Genomic DNA, 27,721 nt, shown 5'->3' with positions numbered 1-27,721 from the left:
TCTTTGTTATTTAATATACAGATAAAATAATGTGTTTGAAACTATGAAGTTGGGTTTTAGATCCAAGAAACCTGTGAATGCACAAAGAGCAATTCTATAGACTTTTGCTACATTTTTGGAGAATGTTCATGTTTATTTTTTCTTCTTTTTTTCTTTTTTTGTTTGTTTGTTTCTCAGGTATTTTCACAGGTGTGATATGTACAGAAAAGACAATGCCATTCTACTTAACAGCTTGTTTCAAAACAGTAATTCAAGGTTTCTCCACATCAGAAAATGATGAGTCTTCAAAAAAAGATCAAACCAGTTCATAATGGCAAAGTAGTGGCTCCTGGAAAACTGGACTTAAGAAGTTCATTACCATTTCAACTGCAACAAACTTGTGCTCTGAATTTTTATTTTTCACACAAAAATAAATCAGAATCTCTTTCAAGGAGGGAATTATTGAATTATCTGAGAATTAAAAATCTCAAATGCTTACAGAGAGATTACTGAAATCTTACTTTTTATGCATGTGCCCAAAGAAAAGAAACTATGAAAGCATTAAGCATAGAATTGGAAAAAAAAAAAAAAAACAGTAACAAAGCAATAAGAGGCAAAACAATTTTCTTCTCTATATACATAAATATTTTTACATGAGTAACAAGAAATGTCAAAAATACACAACCTTGAGTACAAAAGCAATAGATTTGTACAAATGAGACTTGTATAAGCAGCATGCTTTGAAAGAATGAATTAAATGTCAATGTAACTCAAAATACATTCACTTCAATCCTCCACACCAAAGATTTCTGAAAAATGTGACATGAGGGAATACAGTTTAGTAACAAGTATCATTTCTGGGGAGAAATAAAATTATATGTCCCCAGGTGAATCAAGAAGGATCAATTTCAGTTTCTAAAATCCTTTCTATTGGTCAAGGTCAAGCCCACTGAAATGCCTCAGTAGCTCAAATCCTGCCAACACGTGTTTTAACGTTACAGACGTTCACAAGGTTATGCAGATCTCGGTAGGGTCACAGATAGCAAGGCAGTTTAGCTGTCTTCAACCTCGTCCTAGGTCTTCAGCTGTAATTATCAAGGCACTGCTCTGAAGATGGTTTATTAGACACAATAGCCCAAATGGTTCTGTAAACATGTAATTACCCTGGGGATACTCCTATGCCACCTTGTTTCTTTTTTTGAACACACTTTGTTCTTTGTAGGCTCTGATCACCTCTAAAAACTGGTAACCAAATAGTATATCACGGTGTAAGTCACCTCTGAATTCAGGCCACACAATTTGGGCTTCTTTTCTCCAAGTACCAGCAGATGCAGCTCTGAGCAGAAATCCTGCTACAGTCACCATAAATAAACACTACGTTATGAAGACAAATTAACATTTTTGATGTTCACAATTTCTACTTCACAGCCAGTACTTACTGGAGATTATGAAATCCCCACAAAATGTCTTCCCCTCCCCCTTCAAGAAAGTAATTTCACTAACCTTCCTGTATTAGTCATCAACTTTCCTTCTTGAATTACTATGTTTTACAACATTCATTCAAACCTCTTACATTACAGCTCTGGAAGACAGCAAAAGTACCTGTTCCTGACATCTTAGTGTGTGCTCTCACTCTATTACATTAGCTCTAAGCACAATTTTGCTGCTTTCAGAGATAAACAGGCATGACAGCTCTGAAACAGAAAATCCATGCTAACCAGGTCATAAACTTCCACTATCAATGTAAATGTAATTGAGAAATAAAAGTTATACTGCAGAAACACACTAAACTACTCTATTTTACAGCAGAACTCCTTGACTGTCTGTCGTTTTGATCAGAAAAATCCATACCATCATCAGTGAAGTTGATAAAGAATGGAAAGCACAGACATCCATATCATTGTCACCGCCTGGGTGCCTTTACAACCTCAGCTGGCAGGTTTTTTTAAAAACAATGAAATAACTAAATTCAAAATTGTTCCTTTTATACTCACCAAATGTAAACATTGCCAACATTTTTACTCTTAGTTGTTGATGAGAAGAACAGAGAAAACTGTTAAATTAGTTCTTCACTGAAGACCTAAATAAAATCTGGGGTGTAAATATTTAGTTTCTCTCAGGAAGCAAGTAGTCCCTGGACATCCACCCAAAACAGGGGATTTCCTTCACGCACATGGGTACGAAGGAAATCTCCTGTACTCTGTGGATAAATAGAAACAGATAAAACTGCTATTATTTGCTCCTCAGGTACAAGAACAATGAAGAGATCCCCATGCTTTGTCATGCTGAGAGATGGAAGCAAGAGAAGCCCAAACCTCAGCCCTAGCTGTTAAGTATGTTGTGTGTTAATCCTCCTCAGATCACTCGGTCACAGACATTTCCAAAAAGTTCACTGCAAGGATGCACAAATTCTGCAGGCATTCTTCCCCAGTCTCAGAGCAACTGGGGATCTCACTTCAAAGCCCAGACCTAACTCCTAATTTGAGACTTATCTCACGTTATGTATCTATATAGCTGATTAAAACAAAAAAATAATCTGAGTCTGGATCACTATCATCACAGAAAACCTTTGCTTTTCTGCTTTCCAGGCAGGTACAGAGACAGCCTGACATTAATCTGAAAGGTAGTTTGGCATTCAAGGAGAGAAGCTGATACCTAATAGATGAGAACAGCAGAGTAAACCCTTGAGGCAGCAGGCACTGCAGAGGAAAAGGGGCAACAAAAAAAACTATGTAAAGCAGTCTTGGAGGAAAAATGGGAATTTAACTTACCTCCCCAGCAAATTCTGCTGACCAACTGTTTACTCATTATTATCAGTTTATTATTTCGGCCTAATATTTAAACTGGAAAACAAGCAAGTTGAGGATTGTTTTTCTCCAGACATTACTATGTAGACTCAGTCCTAGCCTCAACTATGATTCATATGCTGCTTGTTTGCTGGTTTACCCTACTAATTCCATCCCAACAAATGTCTGACAGTGCAATTTCAGCAGTGAAGAGTACACCCAGCCTTATATGAACTCAAAGCAGAAACAGCATTTTACCAACACAGTGTAAACTGTAGGACCAAAGTAACGATTTCAGATAAGTTTTCAGGCATACCATCAGGTTTGGACAGCTTGTAACAGCCTGAAGTAAAAACTACACCTGCCCTTTCCCCGTCACAATTTTCACATGAAATCTGTTTCTCTAAATTTTGTGTTAGCCTAAACCTTGGGACATTGTTTTCTCTCTCTTTCACTCCTCCATTTTCTCCCTCCAAGTCCCCTGATAACTGAGCAGTTAATGTTACTTTTGATCAATTGTTAGAGAAACAGTAAATCTATGACTGTACATGGAGCTATACCAACAGAAATTGCCCTCCCAGAGCTTACATGCCTCTTTCATTGAAATTCACCAAGAAGTAATAATAATAACCCTTCAATACAGAACAACATATACCAATGAACAAATTCCATAGTGAAGTTTGTAAAGTGCACAAAAATATTAATGGAATATTAAAAAAAGAAAAACGTTTTCTAGTATGACCATGAAACCTTCTGAAATATTGTTAAAATTAAGTAGAAGTAATCTAATGAGACTTTTTGGCTCTAATATATTGGCAGACAGCAGCAACATTTTTCAGAAAAATTACACCAACTAAATATACTGTATCTTAGCAGCATAAAAAGTCCCTACACTTAGATGCAATTGCAGGTCTAGTAAGCATAAACCTGACAGAATGTTACAAACATAGCTTTCATTTAAAAGAATGGATTTCCATAGAATCCTAGAGGTAAAATTTGTAATTTTCTTGACATTGTATTCTGGTAGTAAATCTAACTATAACCAGTCACTTTCCCTCCCTCTATCTTTCCTCCCAAAATTGCACAGAGACAATTTAATCAAGTTATAAGATATGGCCACACTGCAGAAGCCATATTAAACAAAACAAAAGTCAACCTAAAGCCTAAAAAAAATATACATATATTCCAGAAAATAACAATCATTGTCAAACAATCGCAGCTTCACACTACTGACCGATGCTCCCCACACACATAGATGGCACTGGGTCGAATGCGACGCCTTGTATGGCCAGGTAGCTGTGGTAAAAACTTGAAGTATTTGGGCATCAAGTCCAAGCACGCATCATGAAACTTCTTAATCCTCCAGTAGTAAATCAGTGGGTTCAGTGCAGACTTGAGGTAGCAGAGCCAAAGGAGCCAAGTGCTTATCTCAAAAAAGTTGTGCTTGTAGTAGAAGTGGCTGTTGAATGTGGCAATAAGGCTGTAAGTGGTGAACGGTGCCCAACAGACTATGAAGACAAGGAACAAAATCAAGATGGTTGTGAAGGCACGAGTTTTAAAGCTCATATCAATATTCATCTGAAAAGGTCTCTGTAAGCTCATGAGACCAAGCTTGCTGGCCTGGCTGAGGCATATGCTATCAGGGTGGCTATGGATACGAACTGCATTGTGGCGGACGGTGTTGAGTATGCCCATAAAAGAATACAGCATTACCAGAAACGGAATAAAAAATGAAATCAGCAAGATAACAATCACGTAGGCTCGGTAACCTGGGCTTGTAGAGTAGCCAAAAACACACTGAGGTGCTCTCGAGGGTATCTGCAGATTAGGATTCCCTACTGATAATGGAAAAGCAACAACAAAGGACGTCGCCCAGGAAATCACAATGAGAATCTTTGCACGGTAAGGGTTCAGTTTATCTTGCCTCTGAACTATAATAAGAAATCGGTCAATACTAATAATAAGAAGAATGGCTACCCCCTCTATGACAAAAAGCCAGAAGAACATGGCAGAGACTCTGCAGAATATATCCCCAAAAATCCATTGAGTGGTAATGATTGTTATGAGAGCAAAAGGCATGTTCAGCACTGCCAGCAGCATGTCTGCAAAAGCCAGGCTTGCTAAGAGGATGTTAATTGCAGATCTCATCGCTGCCTTCTGGTAGACCATGAGGCAGACAACAAAGTTTCCAAGGAAAGAAACCAATAAGATAAATAGCATAGCAGCAGAAAGAATGATCTGGAGTGGCAAACTCAAGCTCCTGAAAACTTCTTGCGATGGCAGGATAGCTGTAGTGTTTACCAGAAAAGGAGTTCTCTCAGTGGTCAGCACGGTACCTGAACTATATCTCAATGGCTGTGTTGTGCCACTACGAAGCAAGAACTGGGGAGTGGTAAAATTCGTATAGGCATTTTCATAAACAATAAAAGTAGCATTTGAGGTCCCAGAGTGGGCCAGCGTCAACATTGCTGAGAAAACCATTGACTCAGGAGAAATGAAAGCAGAAACAAAGGTCTTCAAGGCATTTCATCTTGTTCAGGCAGTATCTTATTCCTGGTCGTTTAACAAATCAAAATTCAATGTCTGAAAGCATCAGAGTTCTTAAATTCACGTCAGCATTTCCATCTGAAAAATGAAAACGAACAACATTTAGAGAAACAAAGTAAGACTCTTTGAAACTAATGGGAACAATTGCTCCATATTTCTTAATGACAAAAGGATCCACAATATATATTTACTCTTTAGGTCAACACAATTTACTTAAACACCAGTCACAAGAGTCTTGTAACATTTGGACTTTTTCTTATAGATCCTGCTCCTATAGTCTTGCTGATACTGTACAATACTCTCACTCACCAAGCTTTTTTCCACTCTAACAAGGACTGGAAAACTTCTGTGTTTAAAAACAAACTTTACTGATTAAGAGTGAATAAGTCAAATTGTTATCTTTATTTAAATCTCATTATTTTTAAACTTCATGGTGTTGTTTTGATTATGCCTACATCTGGAACCTTTAATAACATTTCCAAATACCTTAAATAGTATCAGTATCACCTATCTGCCTGTTTGCTAAGCACTGAAAAGCCTACCTATCTGAGCTATCCTATATAATACAGAATCCTTGGATCCATGTCAGTCAACAGCAGCAGAAGCCTCAGGAAAAACATGTAAAAAATCCTAACCCATTATTAATTATTAAATAACTTGCCCACAGGATTAAAGTATATCTCAATTTGTTTCATTTAGTGACTGACATGACAAGGTGCAGGAAACTAGCTCTCCTTCAGCCACTACAACCTTTTCCCCCCCGCAGCAAGTTTTCCTGTTTTCACTGGTCTAGACAAGTCTTTGTTAATTCACCTTGGCATCCCACATAATTTAACTGCGTACACCCTCTTTGTGCTTGTAAATCTAATCCTTAGATATTCTGCTGAACTGCCTCCCTCATTGTTATGCTGACAGAACATAACATTTCCTTTTATAGTTTACGTGTACTGTCTTGTAATGTTATTACATGTATTGTATCATTATGTGTACTGTTCTTCCAGACAAATAAAACACAAAGGAGTAAAGTACTGTCTCTCCTTTTCTGTGTTAGCTCTTCATAAAACTCCTCCCCTCTATCGTGCACTATTAAGTCTCCCCAGAGTACTCTGGCATCTGATCAAGCTGGAAACCAGAAGGATTCTATGTTCTTTTAAAAAAAACACATCACCATAGCCAGAAACATACAGTGGGATTCACCTCATTCATTCTGGATAAATATAACAGTCACTTGATGCTGTTTTCATGTTTTTAGTCAGAAGAGGGATATAGGCATTTTCACAGGGCAATCTATCTCCTCTATCTCTGCACATGGTGACAAACTCGTGCTATTAACTCAAGAAGCTTGTCTGGTAACACAAATCCTGCCTGCAGTATTTATGCAGGTTCTGTTCAGTACCAACATTGTGCAAAAGTGAAGGGAGGAAGGAATGCTTTTACAAATCTACATAAGGACCACATGCTTCATGAATCATCAAAAGTTTATTCTTCCCTGGATAATACTTCACCAACAAAGAAATGAACTGTAAGACAACAAAGTCTAACCTATGTCCCCCGTTTGGACTTCCAGCGATCCAAACGCAAGCCCGCTCAGGCTGCTGCCAAGGATTCATCAAGGAACATCAGCACCATGACCTGCTCCTCTCATTCCATAGCCCCATATCGCTTGATGATTTCCATGGCCAGACCATCTTCAGCATTTGTCCTACATGATTAACCTTCTCTGTCTCCTTTAATTTTCAATGGTATCATGAAGGGATATTATTATAAACATCCTGATTCCATTGAGTCACACCAACTCCACTTTCTAGAGGTCTTCCTGTTGAATGGGAGGCAATGTGATACTTTTCTATATTATCCTATTATATTTTAATAACAGTAGCAATAGCATGGAAAGCTATATACATTGGCATTTTGTAAAAATGCCAAAACATGGTAACTTTATTCTAGATTCTCTTTTTCTCTCCTTTTTCTCCCTTTCTATTTTATTATACAGTAGCTCTTCTAAAGAAAGCCTCATTGTTATTTACAGGCTAAATCATACATAGCAGATGAAACTCTGTCTTCTTTGGTCTTTATAAACCTTTCCTTTACCTGTCTTCTTTAAAATATTTGTTAGAATAAAATCTGTAACTAGTGGTAGAAACATTAACACCTTTCCAGAATAAATAAGCAAGGATTTTAGCAATGAATATGAAAATCTCACCCGAAGTTTCAATGAGGTGTATGACTCCACAAGCCAAGAACACTGGAGAGGGAAGGAAGCTGTAGCGTTCTTCAGGGACTACAAAAGAGCATAAATTCAACAAATAATTCTGGATTTAAAATAATGGAGTACAGATTAGATCCCCAGGGCAGTATCTTCTAGACATCTTTTTAGAGGTCTGTAAGCAATAAGCCACCAAAAGTAACTTCTCCATTTCTGATTGCTTTTGACGAGGTCTCTCCACCAAGGCTCTAAAAGAAACTTACCTGCCATTGGATAAATGTAAAGGCCTCTCATAGACAATGATGAGTTCAAAATAGGAAGAAAAAAAAACAAAACAGAAGTAGCAGTTACCTTTGCAGCAAAAAAAGGTCACCAGAATGATTCTATAAAGAAAATCTATACTGGGGTTCAAGCTCTTCAGCCTATAGGGGAGAACTGAGAAATGTGAAACCATGGCATTTGCTGATGATGAACATGAACTGTTCTTCAGAGGAATTTAATAAAAATGAAGGTCAACTATAAAGAGGTATAGAGGGATCTCACAACAGTTAGTGAGAAGCGGACAGACTGCCAGATAAAATTCAGTGTTGCTAGAGTTAAAGCTATGCATGCATAGAAACAGATGCTAAACCAATAATCACCATCCAGAAGAAAAACAGATCTTCAAGTTTTGATAATATGCTCTAGGAAAACATCAGCCAGTTGTTCAGAATTGTTAGCAAACAAACCAAGAAGAAAAGCAGGAGCTACCTACGTACACCATATATTTATATACACTACCTGCTATAACACACATCCACAGCAGCTCTTTCCTTCAGTACTATGTTCAATTCTGCTCCACCTGATCTCCATTCAAAAGTGACTGAAAAATGTTATGGTAGAGGTCTACAGAATTATTGGTGGCACAGGGAGATTCAATGATCACTGGCACTAATAATACAAGAATAGGAAAAGCCAAAGGAACTACAAAATCCCAGAAAAGCTGAGTTTGGAAGGGATCTCTAGAGGTCATCTTGTCCAACTCCCCTACTCAAGCAGGGCCACCTAAAGCCAGTTCCCCAGTACCATGTCCAGACAGTTTTTTACTATCTCCAAGGAAGCGGACTCCACAACCTCTCAGGGCAACCTGTGCCAGTGCTTGGTCACCCCCACAGTGAAAGAGAGTGCTTCCTGTTCAGAGGGAACATCTCATGTTCCAGTTTGTGCCCATTGCCTCTGGTTCTGTCACTGGGCACTACTGAAAAGAGCCTGGCTCTGTCTTCTTTGCACTCAGTCTACAAGTATTTACATTCATTGATAAGATCCCTCTGAGCCTTCTCTGCTCTGGGCTAAACATTCACAGCTCTCTCAGCCTTTACTCGTACAAGAGATGCTCCAGTCTCTTCATCATCTTTGTAGCCCTCCACTAGATTCTCTCCAGTATGTCCATGCCTCTCTTGAACTGAGGAGTCCAGATCTGGAAATTATTACTTCACAGTTAATTGTAAAAATACTTGCTACAAGATGCTGTGGATGCCATATTGCTTCTGTGGATTTAGATGAGAATTTAGGACACATTTCACATGACTTTTATACAGATGTCCATTTCAGGAAGAGGTGAATCACCCTCATGAAGCGCTAATCTCCTGCTAACTGCAAAGGGTATATAGCTATCTGATTTGAATACAGATATTTTAAGCACATACATGCAGTTAACTTGGCTAACTTTAAATATACACAACAGAATTTACCCACTTAAGTTCAGTTTACAGCACTTTAAACATATTTATGCCACTCAACTTTACACTCTCAAGTATGAAATTCAGCAGAGCCTTAGATGATAATACTTTTCATACAAGTTCTGAGAAAAAAAAAAAACAAAACAAAACACAACTGCAAATATTCCTAGGTGAAGAACCAAAGTTTAGAAAATACTGCTTTATCATAACCTTCCTTTCTAAACAGAAGGAACCACACAAGGGGTGTAGGAACACAAGTGTCCTGCACCCTTAATTTAGTAAAAAATATTGTGCTACTCTGCATTTCTCAAGCCAGTAGCATCCAGTATATCACAAACGACTCAGGTGTCTATAGACTGTTCCTAACAAACACAGAAAAAGTGGCTATGAAAAATAATATCATGTATGCTCTCCCATCATCTCAGCTCTCTAGGCAAATAGCTAGCTCCTATTTTGTGCTTTTTTCCCCTCAGTGTGAAGCTTGTGCACTTTTCTGTACATTTTTAAGAGAACAGGAGGTGAATGACCTCATTCAAGCTGCTGCCTGGACCTTGCCAAGTGCTTAAAGTGGGAAGCGAGCATTAGCCATTTGGCTGTTGATAAATCATCAGCCATATCTTCTTTTCAAGAAGGATGAAAGAGTGAGTGGTGATCAGCTGTTTCAAAGACAATAAGAAGACTGCAGGCTTTGGATCCCAGGTAGAAAGAAACTCTCAAGTATTGCTTCTGTGCTCATTGCTTCCTGATGGTTTCCAGGTAGCATCCTTCTCCATTTTCTGTTTATCACTCTGAAGTATGAAATCCCTCCATGCACCGCATACTGAATCTGCATGCTCAAATGTGTTTTGGAGTTATACTTATCTAACCTGCAGGCAACTTAGTTATGCTCTTTCTTGGCTATCGTCCTTTGTAAAAGCAATTGGCAATTCAGCCAATAAATTCAAGAGGATCCCTTCTGTAGCAATCATATATAAATTTTTCCTCCCTGCCCACCCCCTACTTACAGAGCTTCTACCACGAGCATCCACATGGTTATTAAACATGCGTCTCCATCCTTCTTCACACCCTTCCAACTTCCCAAAATATATGTAAGGACAGAAATATAAGCTGCAAGAAAGGGACCAATACGATAACTTCACAGCAACTTCATTTCAGTCCTCACTCGCTCTTTGAGCAAGACATACTCTTTAATTTCAAAGTCAGAGTCATTGCTGAATGGTAATCACATAGCTTGTAAATGACAACCATGCTTTGAAAGTTTAAATAGGTAAGCTTATTGATGATCAAAATATTCAAGCAAGAGGCAGATACCTTTTTGTCACAGCTTTCTCACTTTTAGAACATGTACTCTCACTGATACTTTTCAGATGCAAAAAAGCTCCACACGATCACTATTTTTCCATTTCAATGCTGAAAATTACTGGGTATGCACATTTTGTCTCAAGCAAGGTTCTTGCTCATATGCAACTTTCTTTTCATGTAACATAATAAACACAACTATTTCAATGAATTACAAACTTAAATACCACACAAATTTCATTCATCAAATATAATTATTGCTAGAACTTTGGCATCTGTTTTTAATAGCTTTTGAAGCTAAAAGGTTCCTGTTCAAAATTTGGATAGCAAGCTCAACCAGAAATAAAAGATTATTTTTTATATGCAAAGCCAACAGCAGTCAAAACCAATAACTCCAACACAGACAAACCAAGGAACATAACAGTGCCATAATAATAGTTATTTTTAATGCAGATCAGAACCCACTATGAACAGCTGCCAAAATGTTCAAATGATTTCTTAAATGTATCTGCAAAAGTAAGCACATTTTCAGTACTGCCCAGCACCAAGATTTGGTCTGGCAAACAGAAATCATTCTTACTCAGAAACCTGAAGCTAGCAATGCAATAATCGTGTTTCTTGGGGACATTTTAAGTGGTCCCAAACAGGAAGCTTCTGTATGCTTTACAGCTACTATCAATGATTTTATTTTTAAGGTAAACTTCGGGTAAAAATTTTTTGCAAGATAAAAAAAACTTTTGAAAAGCAAAATATACCTAAGAGGAAAAGGATAAAGTCAGTAACAAACATGAAGGCCATGGATTTATTTTGTTTCCAAAACAATTTATGTGTTCACAGAAAATACTCAGGTATGTGCTCTCTGATACCCTGTCATTGTACAAAGCAGCCCAGCACACACTCCCCTCCCAATATGAATCGAGCATTGTTTTCTGTGCCATTAAGCAGAAGCAGGAATGTATCGCAATGGAATCCTTTCTGCTAAAGCCAGTGCAAAGAATGAGTCAGAGAACAAATCAGCAGGGACAACATTCTTACTTACCTAACTGTTCCTCCTAAAAGGAACCAGCAGCCTTCAGTTTTAATACCTATTTACATATCCTAAATTGAAACTAATCAACTACACTGCATGAGTAGATGACCCATAAAACTATTCACAAGAAGCATTAGTTTAATTTAGGAAATTTTCCCCTTTTCCACTCTATAAACATTACTGTGGCAACTTTCATAGTAAAGTATTGTGGGAAACAGCCACCTCTGCTTTGGATCATTAAGTACAACTAATTGCCCTCTTGAGGATATTTCTTGCTGTCCTTTAATTCAGAGAGCCATTAACTGTCAACAAATGTCAGCCATGGGAATCATTATTACTATTTTGAACCACAAATATGCAAAATGTAAAGAATAATTCTATTTTCTTAGCTCTTGGGAAAAATCGTGTTCTCAATTTGTAGACTTGTGCACTCTTAGGTTTATTTCTAGTACTGTCACAATATTCCCCTGACTTCTAACTTTCCCACTCGTTCAATGGTCATATTAACTATATTCACGTTGAAGAGTTGACTGAATACTGTAGCACCTAGAACAGTAAACACCAAAAATATTATTGAGAACATGCTCTTTTAGTTCATAGTCTCTGCTTAGTTTCTAAATATTAAGTGGGCCTTTGGCTTATACTACGTATCAGTTTGACAAATTAAAAAAACACAAACACAACACAAAAACATACCAATGCAGACAGGCTCCCATGAAGAGCAGGAATCATAAGTCATCTTGTGCTGCTCTGTTCAGCAAAGTACTCCCATTCCAAATCTTCTGTCAAAAAAAAAATAAAACAAAACAATACACCACATTGCTGACATATTGACACTCAAGGCAGAACAAGATCAGAATCACAAAAGTTTTTTGTTTTCTCTGTAATAAAACTTTATTTTTATTGGGAGAGTTAGGATACGCTATGTCCCCTGACAAAAGGCAGATCACATGCCCCTTTCTTGCAGAAGGTATAATCCTTAGGCAGGACTAAGGCATCTAAGTTTCATCAAACCAAAGAGATCCTCAGCTATCTGTGGTGCATAAAAATCTCACCATTTACTAACATTTGCCAGGACTGGAATAACATGTTATTTTAGATCTCATTCAGATGCATTTATTTTATTTGTAGACAAACACGCAGCAGTTAACTGCCCTAAGTCCTATAAGATCTATTAAAATACATACCTAGCCTTAAACATCAGGATCCTAATCTTGAGACCCTCCCAAGGCTTCTCAGAAAAAAAACACAAAAAAAATATGCACAGGGTGCTACTGAACATCATAAAGAAGCTGAATAGATTTTCCCCAAATGGCAAAGAAATCAGCATAATAGTATGAGAAAAACAAAGGGCAAGAAAACAAGTCTAGGGAGGAAGAATAAACCATCACAGTTTCAATTCAGGATCTCAGTACTTCCTTTACATGCTCTCATACCAACCACTTATCAGCACAATCCTATTATGCCTCAAGCAGCTAAAATCATTTCTGTAAACTGGACCTAACACAGCTAAAAAGCTGCATATTCCATCATGACATACCTGTTGTTAACTGAGAACAGCAGTTTTAATGTAGTTTTTCTATGTAGTTGCAGAAGGAAGCAGGAAATTTGAGTGAGTCTTGAAAGCTAAGTTTTTGTCACACTAAGATCCTCGTGGCTTGATTTATTTATAAATACTGTTTATATATAAAAATCAAAAGAAAAATAAAAGACATGGGACACATGCTAGTTCTTAAAAGACTACATAACTTCTAATTTCTGCCAGAAGAATCTTTTGGACCATCTGTAAGTCACCTCCACGCTGGAGCAAAAGATGTCAGGCTCCTTCAGGAACAAGTTTCTAAATAAACACTGTACATGAGGGTTGGCAGATCAACCAGCCAACGAGTTTACAACGACCTTGTACAAGGGAAGCAACAAGAACAAATGGTACTGTAAGACCACTCAATCTCCTGGTTCCTCCCACCACTCAAGTGCTGAGTTTCTGTATCTGCAACCAACTTAACTCAGACTTCAAATACCCAAAATTTAAGACCTGACTTACCAGTCACTTGCTCATGCCTGTTGAGAAATCTGCTTTCTGCAGAGCAAAAATAAACTGAAATAATGAAAGCTTCCTTTCTTCATCAAAAAGTCAATCAGAAGATAACAGGCAAGCAAAAAAACTTGCTTCAACTCAGAAAGCTTTAACAGAGTTGTCCTAAAGCTATTTTGGCTTTTCAACTAGAAATATATGTCTCCAGTATATATAGATAGATATATAGATACACACATATCTCTAGTATATTCTCTCAATGAAGAATGAGTTCTGTGAAGATGTCTCACCTTCATACACCAAAAGGTAAAGATCTAAAGGCTTCTTGTATTACATCACTCTTACCTCCTTTGTAGTGCCCTAGTACACCCAACATGCACCACTTTCTGCTAAAAACAGGGGAAGATCAATTTTCTTATGTTTTGAGAGCAGCTGTGAGCACACTATCTTGTACCAAAATGCAAGGGTTTACAAAACTGATCTTATAAAAATGGTAATCACATAATCAACAGTATTGTATATTGATAGAATTTATTAGGCTGTCTCTCACAAAAACATACCTGTTTTTTGATTCAAAATTGATTTTAATGAAAATTCCTCTTTTTATAAAAAGATGCAGGGATGCTAATGGAAAAATTATTAGAATGACCAAATTTGTACTCTTTTCACACAGTGTGCTGTCCACAATAGGTTCCTGGGATTTGGTTTAGTTCCCAGAGCAAAGCAATAGGCCTGGATTCTGCATTTCTCACAGGGACTTAGCTCACGCTACAGCCAAATTCTGCTGCTGCCCAGGAGTCTTGCTGTGGTACTACAGATGTTACGGGTCTTACTTCTTGGCACTTGGTTCACAGAGAAGAGGTGCTTGTAGCAAGTTAAATGAGGTGACTGTATTTCAGCAACAGGAATGCTGCTGCTTGCAGCATCCTGCTCTGAGAGGATTTAAAGGCTGCAAGGGTAAGATTCAGCCGAGAACTAAACACAGAATTAGTTTACAAGCATATTTATGTATTTGTATTATACACTTTTCTTCTTATACAAATACATAGATATATGCATGTGTATATTTTCAATAATTATTAGTATTTCTATTCAGCCAAAACCAAACATAAAATGCTTAACGCAACAAACCAATAGTTGTTTGTGTTCCTTTGATTTTTCCCCAGATTTACCCTAAATTTTGCTGTTAGTCTAAATTAATCTATTAAAACAGCTACATGTCAGAATAGTAATTTATTTTTGATAACACAGAAAAAGAAACTAAATAAACGTAGTACTTCTTAATAGTTATCCATGTCATCTAATTGTTTTAATAGCTTCAGAATTATTTTTGCCTCATGTCAGCCAACTGGAATAACACTTTCAAGATAGTAATTGTTTCTGAGAAACAGTCCTAGTTAGAAATATGTTCATACTAAAGATTTAAAAAGACAGTTAAATTCAGAGTTCCTGTTTGGACAACTCTCAGGGCTAGATAACATTTTACAGACATTCAGACCCTATGCAATAAGGCACTAACAATTTCTTCACAGATGTGACAGGCAGAGTTTGGAACATACATCAGGAACAGATTAAAAAATAAATAAACAAATTTACAAGCCAAAAATATTTAAATAAGTCAATCTGGAGATCTTTAAAGCACACTGTTTTGTTTTACTCTAATGTAAGAAACCACTTTTTTTTTTTTAAATAACGCAAAAAAAAAGGGCTTATCAACTGAAGGATTCAAATCCTTTGTAGCAACAATCTTTTTAAGTATCTTATAATTCCCTGTTACAAATAACTTGACAGTTAATGGAAGTGATTCTGCAATACTCAGTGGTTCTGTGCTACTTGGGAACTGCTAAACAAACAGTAGGTCAAATCAAATGTCTCACAGGGATAGTTACAGCAGTGCTCAGTTCAAAAGCCTCATATTTAAGAACGGCTTGTTTCCGTGGAAAAGTTCTTTCAGTAATAAAAGAGAGGGATTTTCACACTATTTTTAAAAAACAATTCTTAGTTAAAAACAAACAAAACAACCAACCACACCCCCACCCCCACCCCCACCCCCCGCCCAACCTACAAAGAGAAGTATTATCTCACCATTAACTCACGTCATTTTTTTACTTTGGTAGCTCAAGATCATATTTCCCTACTTAGCTGAAAGCTCTTTAGGTGTGCTCAATTAATGCTTTTTGCAAATAATATTAAAGTGATTATTCAGTTAGAGAAGTTCCTTCGGTCTCAATTTCAATATGAAACTGATCCTGAGAAAATACTGTATGGAATTTATCATCTTCCATGCAGGGTAACTCCAAATAGAATAATAAATATAACACAACTTCTAATTTGATCGTGACTACTTAACAACTACTGAAAAATCTAGACCAAGAGACTTCTGTTGATTTTTTTTAAAACACTGAAACACACAGAAGTTAGCAACAACTGAAACTTATGGGCAAGATTTATAGGAAAACAAGCGCAGTGATATCCATAAGAAGAGATCAAAAAGGAAACTCTTGCCTCTCTGCCTTCTATAAATCTCTCTATAAAATATTACTAAAATTGAAATTAACATTATGCAGTATAAAACATGAAAAAACACATGCAAAATCAGAATTGATGCTCCTCCTGTATTTCCAAGACAGGACGGGGAAAAAATACATAAATAAATAAACAAATAAAGTTTTAAACTACTGGGGAAGGTTTGCAAGTCGTATTAAAGGATTCTGTATCAAGATACTACAGAAGGTACCATGACTGGCAGTGAAAATATCATTTTTCTGTCTTTCTCTGGGACTGATTTAAAGTTAAATATTTTTATCTAATCTTCCGATTATTTTCTCTTTATTTCTATCAAAACCACCTTCCTATTCCAGATGTAATAGTCAAGCTTCTGTCAGCAGCTCCTTTACACTCACAGAGCTGGCTGAAAATAACTTCTATAAATTTTTTTGCTATCAAATCATTATAGTATTTTCCATTGAAAATCTTGTTAAATTAAAGATAGTTCATAAAATCTCTCCAATAAAGTCAAATCTGTTTGTTTGTACATCATTATTTTGTTTAAACACAAGAAGATTCACTTTAACTAGACTTGTTCCAGCACACCTGGCTACAGTGCACGACATCTACTTTAGTTCCCTCAAAATATTAATCATTCAGGTTCAACCAACAGCCCAAGAGCCACAATTAATCCTTCACAACATTTTCATCTGGCTCGCTGTTTTCTTCCAACTATGCCATTTCCTATGGGCACTTTGCAGCAACAAGTAATCTGATCCACAGTGTGCTCTTTGTTGCCAGATTTCTCACAGGTCCTACAGCTCCTTCTATCACGCAACAGGCAAACAGTTTGTCAGAAGATGACAGAGAGACTTTCAGGAAAGACGCAAGACATCCTTCAAGGAGCAAATATCCACTACAACAATTTAACTGGCTCAATCCTAAAGTGCCTCAGCAAATGGGCAGTTAGAGAGGAAAAGTCATGATTTACATACTGTGACAGGTATGGTCTGCTCATGGCTACTGTTTCCAGCAATAAGACAGTAGCAGATCCTGATCCACATGTAGACTGACAGTACTCATATCAATGCACTAAATTCAGCCACATGGCAAACATGGAGGGAAAGGTTATAGTGCACCTACTGCCATCTCCACAATGACCTCTGTTGCCTACCTGGCTGAAAAGACTAGAAATAGTTGTTTCCAATGTACTATAAACAACAGTTTAAATGTCACATGTTGAAGAGATTTAACACTGCTGGAGCACTGATGCATTTTCCAGAATGTGTTCTATTGAAAAGTTTCATTTCCATTCAGAAAACATAGAATGGCAATTCTACCAACCACCTGGTATATACTTTAAATCCTTTCTCAGCATTCCATTTCATATTTAGCTCACGCACTGTCTTTGCTTGGCAATTCTTAACATTTTCAGTCTTACAAAGACCTTTCCAGATGTATTTTTGTTACAGAAGTAGCTATGGTAAGTTTCTTAAGCTTTACAGACTGAAACGGTGCCTGTTCACCTCTCAGCCCATTTTTATTTCTTCTGTTCTTAAGCAAACATAACCTGTGAAACTCATGCATACTCAGTCCGTGTCAGTCTTGTTTGGAGTAGATATGCTTCACAAACAATATGCCTGAATAAAGTTATAACCACTTGTTCATATGCTTGAATTTACACCCTCGTATGCATGGGATACAACTTCAAACCAGCAGAGCAGACTCGTGTGTTAGGTTTCTGTGTTGGCCTTCACTATCTCCTATCACCAGGTTTCTTTGGAAGTGGGTGCAATTCCATATATAATGTATCTGGATATAGCCTACTCATTCCTTTTATCTTAAGCCACAACTCATACAGTGCTGAAAATATGGATATCATTGCCTTCTCTAGTATTTCAGTTCCCAAGTCCATCAAGCTTCAAAGGGACCTTAACTGCAGGAAAACAAGGCACTTAAAAGTAAAGTAAGCAATATGAAACAAGCACGTTACTTTCTTGATAAATGGCAGGGAGGGGTTTCACATCCCATCTATTTGCTTTTAAAAGCCTGAGGTTTTCAGGTATTTCAGGCTATTCAGAACTCTTTCTGTCTTCTCCTTGTTCAGTCAGTCCATCTTACAGCGGTTGCTGTCGCCTGGGCTCAGCTTACTTAAGTCTTTATCCCTATAGCCCCACGCTTAGCTAGAATGGCTCAGCTACACTTGCCCTTCTCTGTGGGAAGGAAAAAAAGTCCTGATTATCAGTTGATAATCCTGGTTTGGAAACTTGATACATTTTCAGCAAAAACACTGGAAAAAAGAGCAAAGATCTCAGGCAGAGCAACTATCAAAAATGCAATTCACTTGCTCTGAGTAACTTCATATATGTAAATCAAATAAGTATAATGTAGATGTTCAACAGCTTATACATGAAGCTCAAAATCTGAAAGGTCGCCAGGTCCACAGTAGCTCTCTTTTTTCCCATGTACTTTGAAGAATTCTGAACTTACTTCCTAATCGCATTTTTTCAGTTCGGATCATACTGCTGCCAGGTCTTTGTTACACTGTTATCTATCTGTTCAGCAGTAGTATTAATGATTATTTTAGGATTTGTTTTACTGTACAACTTTTGGCCATTTTCTAATTTTAACAGCAATTTTTTTCAGTGACCCACACACCAGGTGATCTCAGTGGGAATTTAAGGTACCTTTCATAAATACTAACAAAGCAATGAAAATTAACAAACCATAAAATACAGGAAATTAACTTCTCATTGCATCATCAATTTATCTACCCACCTAAATGAGTTTAAAATACCAGCTTCTAGCAGTCTGGTGTTCTAGGGACACTCAGCTGCCACTTCATTTATAGTCTGTTTCCTTAGCAACACTATAATCCATCTGGCTGCAGAAAGCTAAATTCCCAAACCATATCCTCCTGTATACCGGAAATATACTCAAAAACATTTATATTTTAAACAGCATACAGTTGTCATGATTAGTGAACGTATAAATGAATCTGGAAAAGCAATAATATTCTTGACAGACATGCAAACTCGCCCTGCTCTAGCTTGAACAAGTGATTCACATACAGAGAACGGCACAGTCTTTTCAACTCCTAGGTGCTGCATAGCATCTCGTTCTTGACACTGGAGTCTTAAGTTGCTGAAGTTGCTGAAGACTCAAGTCCTGTCTTGAAAAGGAAGAGATGTTGTATATCATCTTCCACAAAGAGTTTCAGAAATTAAAATCTTTCTCTCATCTTTTCTCCACCGTGCCCAGTTGAAGGAGTCTTCAGAACTGCACAAGGTCCATCTTTTCTCTTAAGACTTTCCAAAGAGAAGTAATTTGAAAGACCCAAGATGCAATGCTATTAATGGAAGCAAAAAAAAACCTGACAAAAGTTAATCACATTATGAAGTAGAGCCACGTATCTTAAAAATACTTACTCTTCAGGTTTTTGCATCTAAAACTAGAAATACCATCTGTACAAACCTGTTCATTTGGATCTAGCAGTTTAACAGCAGAAGTGCTAGTACATGAGATTTCATGGTTTGATTTGCTATTTCCAGAAAATATGAATGCAGCTGGAACATGCCTTCTTGTCAAAATGAAGGGAATGGGGAAGAAAAAGGCTCTCAACTTCAGTCAGCAAATGCACTCAGCACCAAGTCTATCCTCATAATAAATGCAACAGAAATTTCTTACAGCAGATGCAGATGTCCTGATACCAGTAAGGCACAGTACAACCTCTCCCTGTTATAAATACTCTAAACATGCCTTTATGAGTCAGTATCAAATGTTGCCAAATTTCTTTCAAATGCCACCTCCTTATCATAAATGACACACTTGGAGCCTGAGCAGACATGCTGAATGAATACAGTAGTGTGAAGGATGGAATTAACTTCTCAGCTCTATCAACTCATGAACCCTTCAAATCAGAAATAAGGCAAGAGCTGGGAGGCCCCACTGCTACTAAGTTGATTTTGATCCAAAAATAATCAGGTAGTTCCTCTCCAGGCCACACAAATTTTTCCACAGTACTCAATACAAGCATACAAAAGTCTGGGGTACCAGTGTACACATATGCATTTTTGAGAGAATGGAAGCGCAAACGTAATACATATATTCCTTCGATGTTTCGTGACATGTCTTTGGCTAGATGTGGGAAGTTTGTGGTTTGGTTTGGAACTTTTTTTACTTTGCTTCTTAAAATTATTTTGGTAGTAATAGGAAGCACAGGAAATTTGGTAGAAATACAGTTCAAAATCATTTTCTGCACTTTTGAGTTTATATATGCAAAAGCATATATGCATACAGTTAACGATACAGGAACTAAGATATCACAAATACATTATGTGCAGGTATTTCTAAACACATGCACAAATATGTAAGACTTCAGAAAAATGTTTAGAGAAAACTCAGAAGTAAAAACTGACAGAAGAGTCTGAATGATCAAGTAATAAAAGGTTTGTTGGAGTAATACCTACTGAAAACAAGACTTTAATCAACATATAATATCATGTGTTTTCAAATTACTCTTCAAGTCTTTGACAAAAAAAAGTAATCTCTGTTTTTCATAAGATATTGTACTCTCTTTTCTATCATACACAATGAACCTTGTGCAATCCTTTCAAAGGGATAATTTTGTGAATTACACTATTGATGTAGAAAACTTGTAGCAATAACCATTTCTAAGTAGTATCAGGTTTTGAAGTTCTAGCTAAGACAGCCTTAGAAATACAGGATTATTATTTTGCAATTTGCATCAAAAACACATGCTTTTTCTCCCCCTTTGTTGCAAAGGTTTCCCCTTATGCTCAAAGCAACTCAAACTGAACACTTCTTGTTTGTGAACCTTTTCCTACAACTTTTTTTCCTTTTTCCTTCTTTTTAAAACAATAGCTTGCAGAAAATCGTGAGGTGATGAAGATAATTTAAGGCTCCAGAAGAACTGATATATGGGGATGAACGCCACCACAGAAGAAACACACATTCAAGTTAATAATTAAGCATTCAGAAAGGGTTGTTAATAAGGTATGTGGCCATATATTGAATGACAAGAAAATAAAGACTGCAAAGGTGCTCACTAAGGATTAACCTTGCCTGAAGGCAGCTGTCCTAAAAGCTGGGTAGCAAGGCTAGAAGACCTATTGAGACTCTTAGGATATAAAGCAGAGAAATGCTGAGCAAGTAATTCAACCACAGGTGGAATAACCACTTTCTGGACAAGCTTATTTTTCTCCATTGACTGTAAAAGTGCCTGGAAGGCTAGTTGAGACTACTTCAGTGTCACCGTAGTCCTCCACAGATTATTTCTAACACATCCCTGAATGGCAGCCTATTGTCAGCAGGTTTAAATTTGCTATGCAGGGGTCCATACACCTAATGAGGCCGAAAAAAAAAAAAATCACATAACTAAATATCTAGCTTTCAGAAGCTCAGACTGAAGACTTAGATTTACCTCCTAAACCACCAGCATCCATTCACTGCACATAATGAGGCAGGCACCTGCTGGAAAATACAATGCTTAATCATGTGGGAGAAAGAAGGGAGACATTTCAAACATCTTACTGTTTCAAAAAGCAAGGCTAGCAAAAGATTTTTATTTTGCCCACACACGCACACAACAAAAAAAGTAATTCAACTAATTAGATCAGCATGCTATAGAATAAGGTCCGCAAGGTTGGCTGGAAGAAGATTGGCTTTTACATGCCTGGCAAAAGTTACATATATATTCCTGACAGACAATGTATTATTAGACATCTTAAAAAAAAAGGCAAAAAACCTATGTTTTTGTTTTGTTTTGTTTTTTTAATGAGCACAAGAACCAGATTCTTCTTGGAGGTTCACAGCAAAGGATGAGAGAAATGCACACAAGCTACAGTATGGGTAACTTCAATTAGGCCTTAGGAAAAAAATAATCATAGTGAGAGTGGTCAAACACTGGAACAGGTTACTCATAGAGGCTGCAGAATCTCCATCCTTGGGGATATTCAGAACTCAGGCAGGCACGAACCTCAGCAACCTCATCTAACTTTCAATCTGGCTCAGCACTGAGTGTTTGCCCACCTGACCTCCTGAGGTCTCTTTCAGTCTCAACTATTCTGTAGTTCTATTCTCCAGCTTCAGCCCACTTAGGCTACAACAGCTATTACTCCTTCACCACAGCCTGTTAAATCTGAGCACTGGATCTGAAAGTGTGCTTCCCCTTTGCTTTCTTGATCTGATCTGCTTGGTCAGCTGACCTGACCCATGCAACTAGAGGGCTGCAAACTATATTAGGATAAAATATTCTAACTGACCAACTAAAGTGACTAGCAACTACGAATTATATATGAAATCAAACAAGAGAAGGATTTGGCAGAAAAACACAGGAAGCAGCTGGGCAACAAGATGGCCCAGAAGAAACAGGTCAGTAAGAGTAAAATATTGCAGGAAAATAACAGTAAAGTCACCAGACAGCATTGCCTCACGGACAACAGAATGAAAACCAAGCCCCAAAGTTTCACCATCCTCAAATCAGCTATATTATCTTACATAAAAATTATGAGGTAACATGGGTCATTTCATAATCCATGTATAAATCATTGTCAATCCAGGTATGGATCATGACCTACTGCTACACCTCAGACAGTCACAGTCTGAACTGGCATTTAGAAGTTCTAACTCTGCTAAGGATATAGGAAGTGATCAATGACATCCGGAGGGAGGGAGGGAGGGGGGGGAAGTGCACTAGGAAAATTACACACCCAAAAACTATGGTAAAAATGAATGCTATTAATGTCTGAAAGTCATGCTCTGAAGACCTGAGAAGTAGCAGTCATAGAACTCTAATTAAAGGGCATGACATCGGCCTTAACTACATGACTAAATACTACGTATCCACACAGAACCCAGCTTCCTTCAGAAAGCCCAGCACTCAGCAGATGAACAACTGTGCAAAACCTTGCTTTCTCCACAATTATTGTGTCACCATGTCATATTTGATCAACATGTTTCAAACCTTGCTTTAGTAACTCCAAGAAGGAGAAAGTCAAGGATGAGCTGCGAAAATCATAACCATTCACTAATTCTGGTTGCACAATTTGAGAAGCAAAGCACTCTGAAAAAAAACGGATCCTAGACAGCATAAAGCACAGCTCCCGAAGGCCGCATCATCACCACTTCAAAGCTTTAAATTTCCAAATACTTCTGTGCTTATGTGGTCTTAACAATATTCTTTTAAACACAGCTTGTGTATAATATACATCTAGATTGAGGTAAATTAGGTTACAGTTACGCAAGAGATTTCTTTAAGTGCCATTCAAACCAGCAGGACTCCTCAGACACTTCAACATGTGCCTAAGTGTAATACCTTATCAAATCAGTGCTTTTGCACAGATGCAGAAGAAAAGGATAGCTCATCTTTCTCCTAAAGTACACCTTGAAACGTTTCAATGTTAATATTTCTATTTTACAAGGTTTCATTCATATGAAGTTGACTGGAACTTCACTGAGAAAAGGTGTCTGTTCAGGAAAGTACTTTAAAGCATTTACTAAGTCACATTAGACATATACCTAAGCATTATCCTCAACTGGGAAGAAGGCAACTACACAATTTCCCTACTTAAGTTCAAACCACGCTACTAGCTAGATTAGCAAAATAATAGCTGTCAGCAAATGCAGAGGAAAAAAAAATACAATGTTTGATTAAAGTATTTTAATGAGAGGCACTGTGAACTAACAATTTTCGATCTGAGATTCTACTCCTGTAACCTGCAACTAGGATTCCTTAAATAGTTACACTTCCTCTTGCCTCACTTTATTCATTTGTAACAATTAAGTCTGACATGCTTCAAAATTGTTTTGAAATTTATTCATGAGACTATTATGTGAGATTAACTGCACAAATTGATACCCAAAAAGCACACACAGTGTAAAACACAATGCACATGCACCATTTCATTATGGAAATGTGCCAGGGGAGGTTTAGGTGGGGCATTAGGAAAAGGTTCTTCACCCATCAGGTGGTGGAGCCCTGGAACAGGCTCCCCAGGGAGGTGTCACGGCCCCAAGCCTTACAGTGTTCAAGAAGAGACTGGACAGCATCCTCATACACACGGTATGAACTGTGGGGTGGTCCTACGAAGGGACGGGATTTGGACTCAATGATCCTTGTGTGTTCTTTCCAACTCAGGACATTCTATGTCTCCATGAACTAAACAGTGAGATACTGCAAAAATGTGAAGCAAAACACACACAGAATGTTATGAAGTACACAGGGTTCGTGGATAATTTCAGTGACAAAAAAGACTGCAAGTAGGGCAAGAGTCCACAATGACTTATTTTAAACATCTAGCCTAATAATTTTAACAGGTTAGTAATCTCTCCGGGCATCTAGAAATAAACCACACATGCAACCTTGCTCTGCCCAGCTTGCTACTTACAGAAAAATAATTAGGAAAGCAACAAAACAGCATGAGAACACAGGCCATGAACATGTTCACATCTAGCCATCAGGACTGCAGAACAAGTTGTGTAAGCCCATCCCTGACCCTGCTTACCCCTTCCTTATGGGCAAGTGCAAAAGCCACCAAGTCTTCACCTATTCCCTTTCACCCCCCTGCACAAGTGGACAAAAAAGCAGCCCTCACAGTTCTAAGCAGCTGACTATGAAAACCAGCATTTTATAGTGCCAGAGATCCTCAATGCAGGCAAATTACATCACAATGATTGAGCACAGAGTTAACAGAGGCTACTTACAGTGTTACTGATAGACTACATCGACACTAGTAAATCAAGCAATGCCAGGAACCATTCCCAGGAAATGGAACCCAGTCACGCAGACTGCTGAACTGCTACTGACTATTGCAGCACCCTTCTAACCCAGGCCAACTGCGGCTCTTCCATGCAACTCTTGGGCAACATTTCAGATTTAACACAGGCCTGCTAGCCTGTCCCAACCAGGAGCTTGTATTCATTTATCCTGCTCTGGAAGGCAGGAGGGTTTCCACAGCATTGACAAGGGCTAATCTGTGTCAGTTGGCTTCAGAACCAGAGAGAACAGTCTTGGGTGCATATAATTAACTGGTATAGAAGCGGTCATAGCCTCTCCAGGCTTTGTCTGCTATTCCTTAGAGGAAGATTTTTAAAGTGGCACATGCAATGAAGTATACAAACATAGCCTGATTAGCACCACTGGACAGAAGTCATCTACACATTGTAGCACAGAAGAATAAAATTAGAAATCAGCAGAGCTCATCTTGGCTTCTTCCCATTTCCTCTGAGCAAACTTTGAGTATCATGGCCCAACATCCACAGCCTCATTTCTCAGTTTTAAAAAAAAAAAAAAAAAGTTCTATACATTAGTGCATTAACATGCACTCTCACAGTAAGGCCACTCTCCAATAAATGAGTCATACAAAATAATGTAAGGAGACAAGTTTCTAGAGGGCTGATCATTTGGCAGTAAGTATTTCAAACAAAAGTTATTCAGAAATTGTTATTCGTCTAATTATTAGTCATTACCAAATCTGCTTCTGTAGACTAAAAATGTAATTACTAGTGAATCTATTATGTTATCCTGGAAATGTAGCTACAGTGATGTTGGCAAATATATTTTCACAACAGATAACTGTACAAAAAAACCAGCAAAAATTCATTTGGGAACTGAAAACACGTGGTTATTCTGTATTGCCAATACTCTTTAAAATCTCTTTACAATTTCAGCTATCCAGAAATGGTCTATTTAAAACTGTCTCTTTCATAATTCAATGCCTTTGCTTCCTCGCTCTAATGTCAGGACGTATACCATGTCCCACAGAAAATGCACTGTGCAAAACCTATTTGCCACTGTTTAAGCAATCACATTTTCAGTAAGGACAAACAATCTTATTTAACAATCCTCTTGGGCATGAGTCTAATATTACAGCTATACCTAGCTATGACCATTTAAAATGTGTAGATCACCTGTATCCTCATGCAAATCCACTGTTTTCTAGGAAAACTGTACTGATTTACAACGACAACTTCATAATGTGCTTTGTTACATAGATTAGCCTGCACCGGATCACCTCACTTTTAGAGACCAAGTATAAAGAAAACCATGTGGAACACCCAGATAGAAATTACATTCTCATTTAAGAAATACCAATTGTTTTTCATTTTTTTAAGTGAGACACTTTTTTTCCCAGAAGCAACTCCCGATATCAGGAGCAACACATACACCGTACAGACACCCGCAGGTTCTCCCTGATGAAGAGTTTTGCACAAACAGTAGTCTGAAGAGCAGGAGGCAGCCAGCAGCCAGCCTCCCCGTGTCCCTAACCAAGTGTCCCGCCTCGGGGAGGAAGAACCACCTCCGCCCTTCGGTGACCTGCGAGGCGACATCAGGTGGGAGCTTCAAAGCGCGGGGCCAACGCACGGCGATGAAACCCCCGCCGGAACCGCCCCAGCACACCGCCCCAGCTCCCGGCCCCCACCGGAGGAAACCCCCGACCGGCGCCCCGCCGCCCGACAGGCAGCCGTACCTGTCCGCACGGCCACAGGACGCAGCCGAGAGCGACCACCCGGGGCTGGTAGCGCCCCTGCCCCCAGGCCCCGCTCTGCCGCACAGGGAGCTACCGCCGCCTCCCCTCGGCTGTCGCGGAGCCCGCGCGCCCGCTGTCCGTTAAGGGCTCCGGCGGCGGCCGGCCGCCCTGGGCCCGCGCAACCTCCTCGGGGCGCCGATCCCCGAACCGGCCCAGCCCACGGGCACGGACTCCCGAGGTCCCGCCAGGGATGGAACTCCCTCACAGCCGTGGGACTCCAGCTGAGGGAACCGGCATAACGGTGCTGGGCTCCCGGCGGTGCCCACCGTAACTCTACGCCCTCCTCCTGCCCAGACCGCTGCCCCCCTCGGACAGGGGCAGCTGCCGCCCAGCCCCGTGGATCCAGGGCCAGCCGCCGCGCAGCGCTTCGCCTCTCCTCACCTCACGGCGTGGCCGGTGCCCTGCGGAGCCCAGCGCAGCACAGGCCCGGCCTGAGCCCATCCCTCCGAGAAGTTTCCTGCCATCGCAGCGGCCGGGGAAAACAAAAGCTTCGAAGCCGGGAGCGGGAGGAGGAGGACGGGCAGCGCAAGCGGAGAAGTGAGGGGCATTGTTTGCCCGCCCCGCCGCTGCCCTCGGCTGCCGACCCCGCTCCGAAGAGCAGCGCGCTCAGCGCCGCCTGCCCATTCGCTTCAGCGGCGGCTCTACTGCACAGGCAGCGCCGCGGAACCGCCTGACCGAGGAACAAGCGGGCGAGCCAGCGCCCCCTTCCCTCCTCCCCTCTCTCCCCGCCGGCAGCCGCTCCCCGCGGCCGCCCGTCCCGTTCGCCGCAGCGCCTCCGAACTCCGCCCCCGCCCGCCCGCGCCGCGGCTCCGCCTCCCGGGGGCGCGCGCACGCTCCGGCCCAGCGGCTGCCGGTGTCGGCCCCGCCGGAGGTGCCTCCGCAGCCGCGGGTGGGTGCGCTCCGAGCGCCGTACCTGCGAGCAGCAGGGCGGCTCAGGCTGGGCATAGCTGCTCTTGTGGGGGTCCTGCTCATTTCTCGCCGCCAAGCGTCGAGCGGGCTGTTCTTGCAAAGTTGGAGGCACCTCTTTTTAAAATCCTTGTAAAAGTGATGCTGAAAGCAGGATTAACACATGCAGAGGAGCTCC

At 39.4% G+C, this 27,721-nt stretch overlaps 1 protein-coding gene across 5 annotated transcripts; it reads right to left on the bottom strand.

Annotated features, from left to right (window-relative positions):
• GPR63 (G protein-coupled receptor 63) lies at positions 1–27,379 on the bottom strand. Of its 5 annotated transcripts, none has more exons than XM_071806735.1 (5): positions 27,019–27,379; positions 12,262–12,347; positions 10,241–10,343; positions 7,516–7,593; positions 1–5,390 (listed from the first exon to the last, which is right to left on the bottom strand). In XM_071806735.1, the coding sequence occupies exon 5, from the start codon at positions 5,244–5,246 to the stop codon at positions 3,987–3,989; it is 1,260 nt and encodes a 419-aa protein (XP_071662836.1). In that variant the 5' UTR covers positions 5,247–5,390; positions 7,516–7,593; positions 10,241–10,343; positions 12,262–12,347; positions 27,019–27,379; the 3' UTR covers positions 1–3,986. The 5 variants fall into 5 exon arrangements, with proteins under 5 accessions (XP_071662836.1, XP_071662835.1, XP_065691437.1 ...); XM_071806734.1 differs by lacking the exon at positions 10,241–10,343 and adding an exon at positions 6,855–7,128; XM_065835365.2 differs by lacking the exon at positions 10,241–10,343.
• Between the last annotated feature and the right edge of the window lie 342 nt (positions 27,380–27,721).

Source organism: Patagioenas fasciata, chromosome 3, assembly GCF_037038585.1.
Source record: "Patagioenas fasciata isolate bPatFas1 chromosome 3, bPatFas1.hap1, whole genome shotgun sequence".
NCBI lineage: Eukaryota > Metazoa > Chordata > Aves > Columbiformes > Columbidae > Patagioenas > Patagioenas fasciata.
Note: the sequence above shows the minus strand (reverse complement) of the source record. Positions and strands in the feature narration are given on the sequence as shown.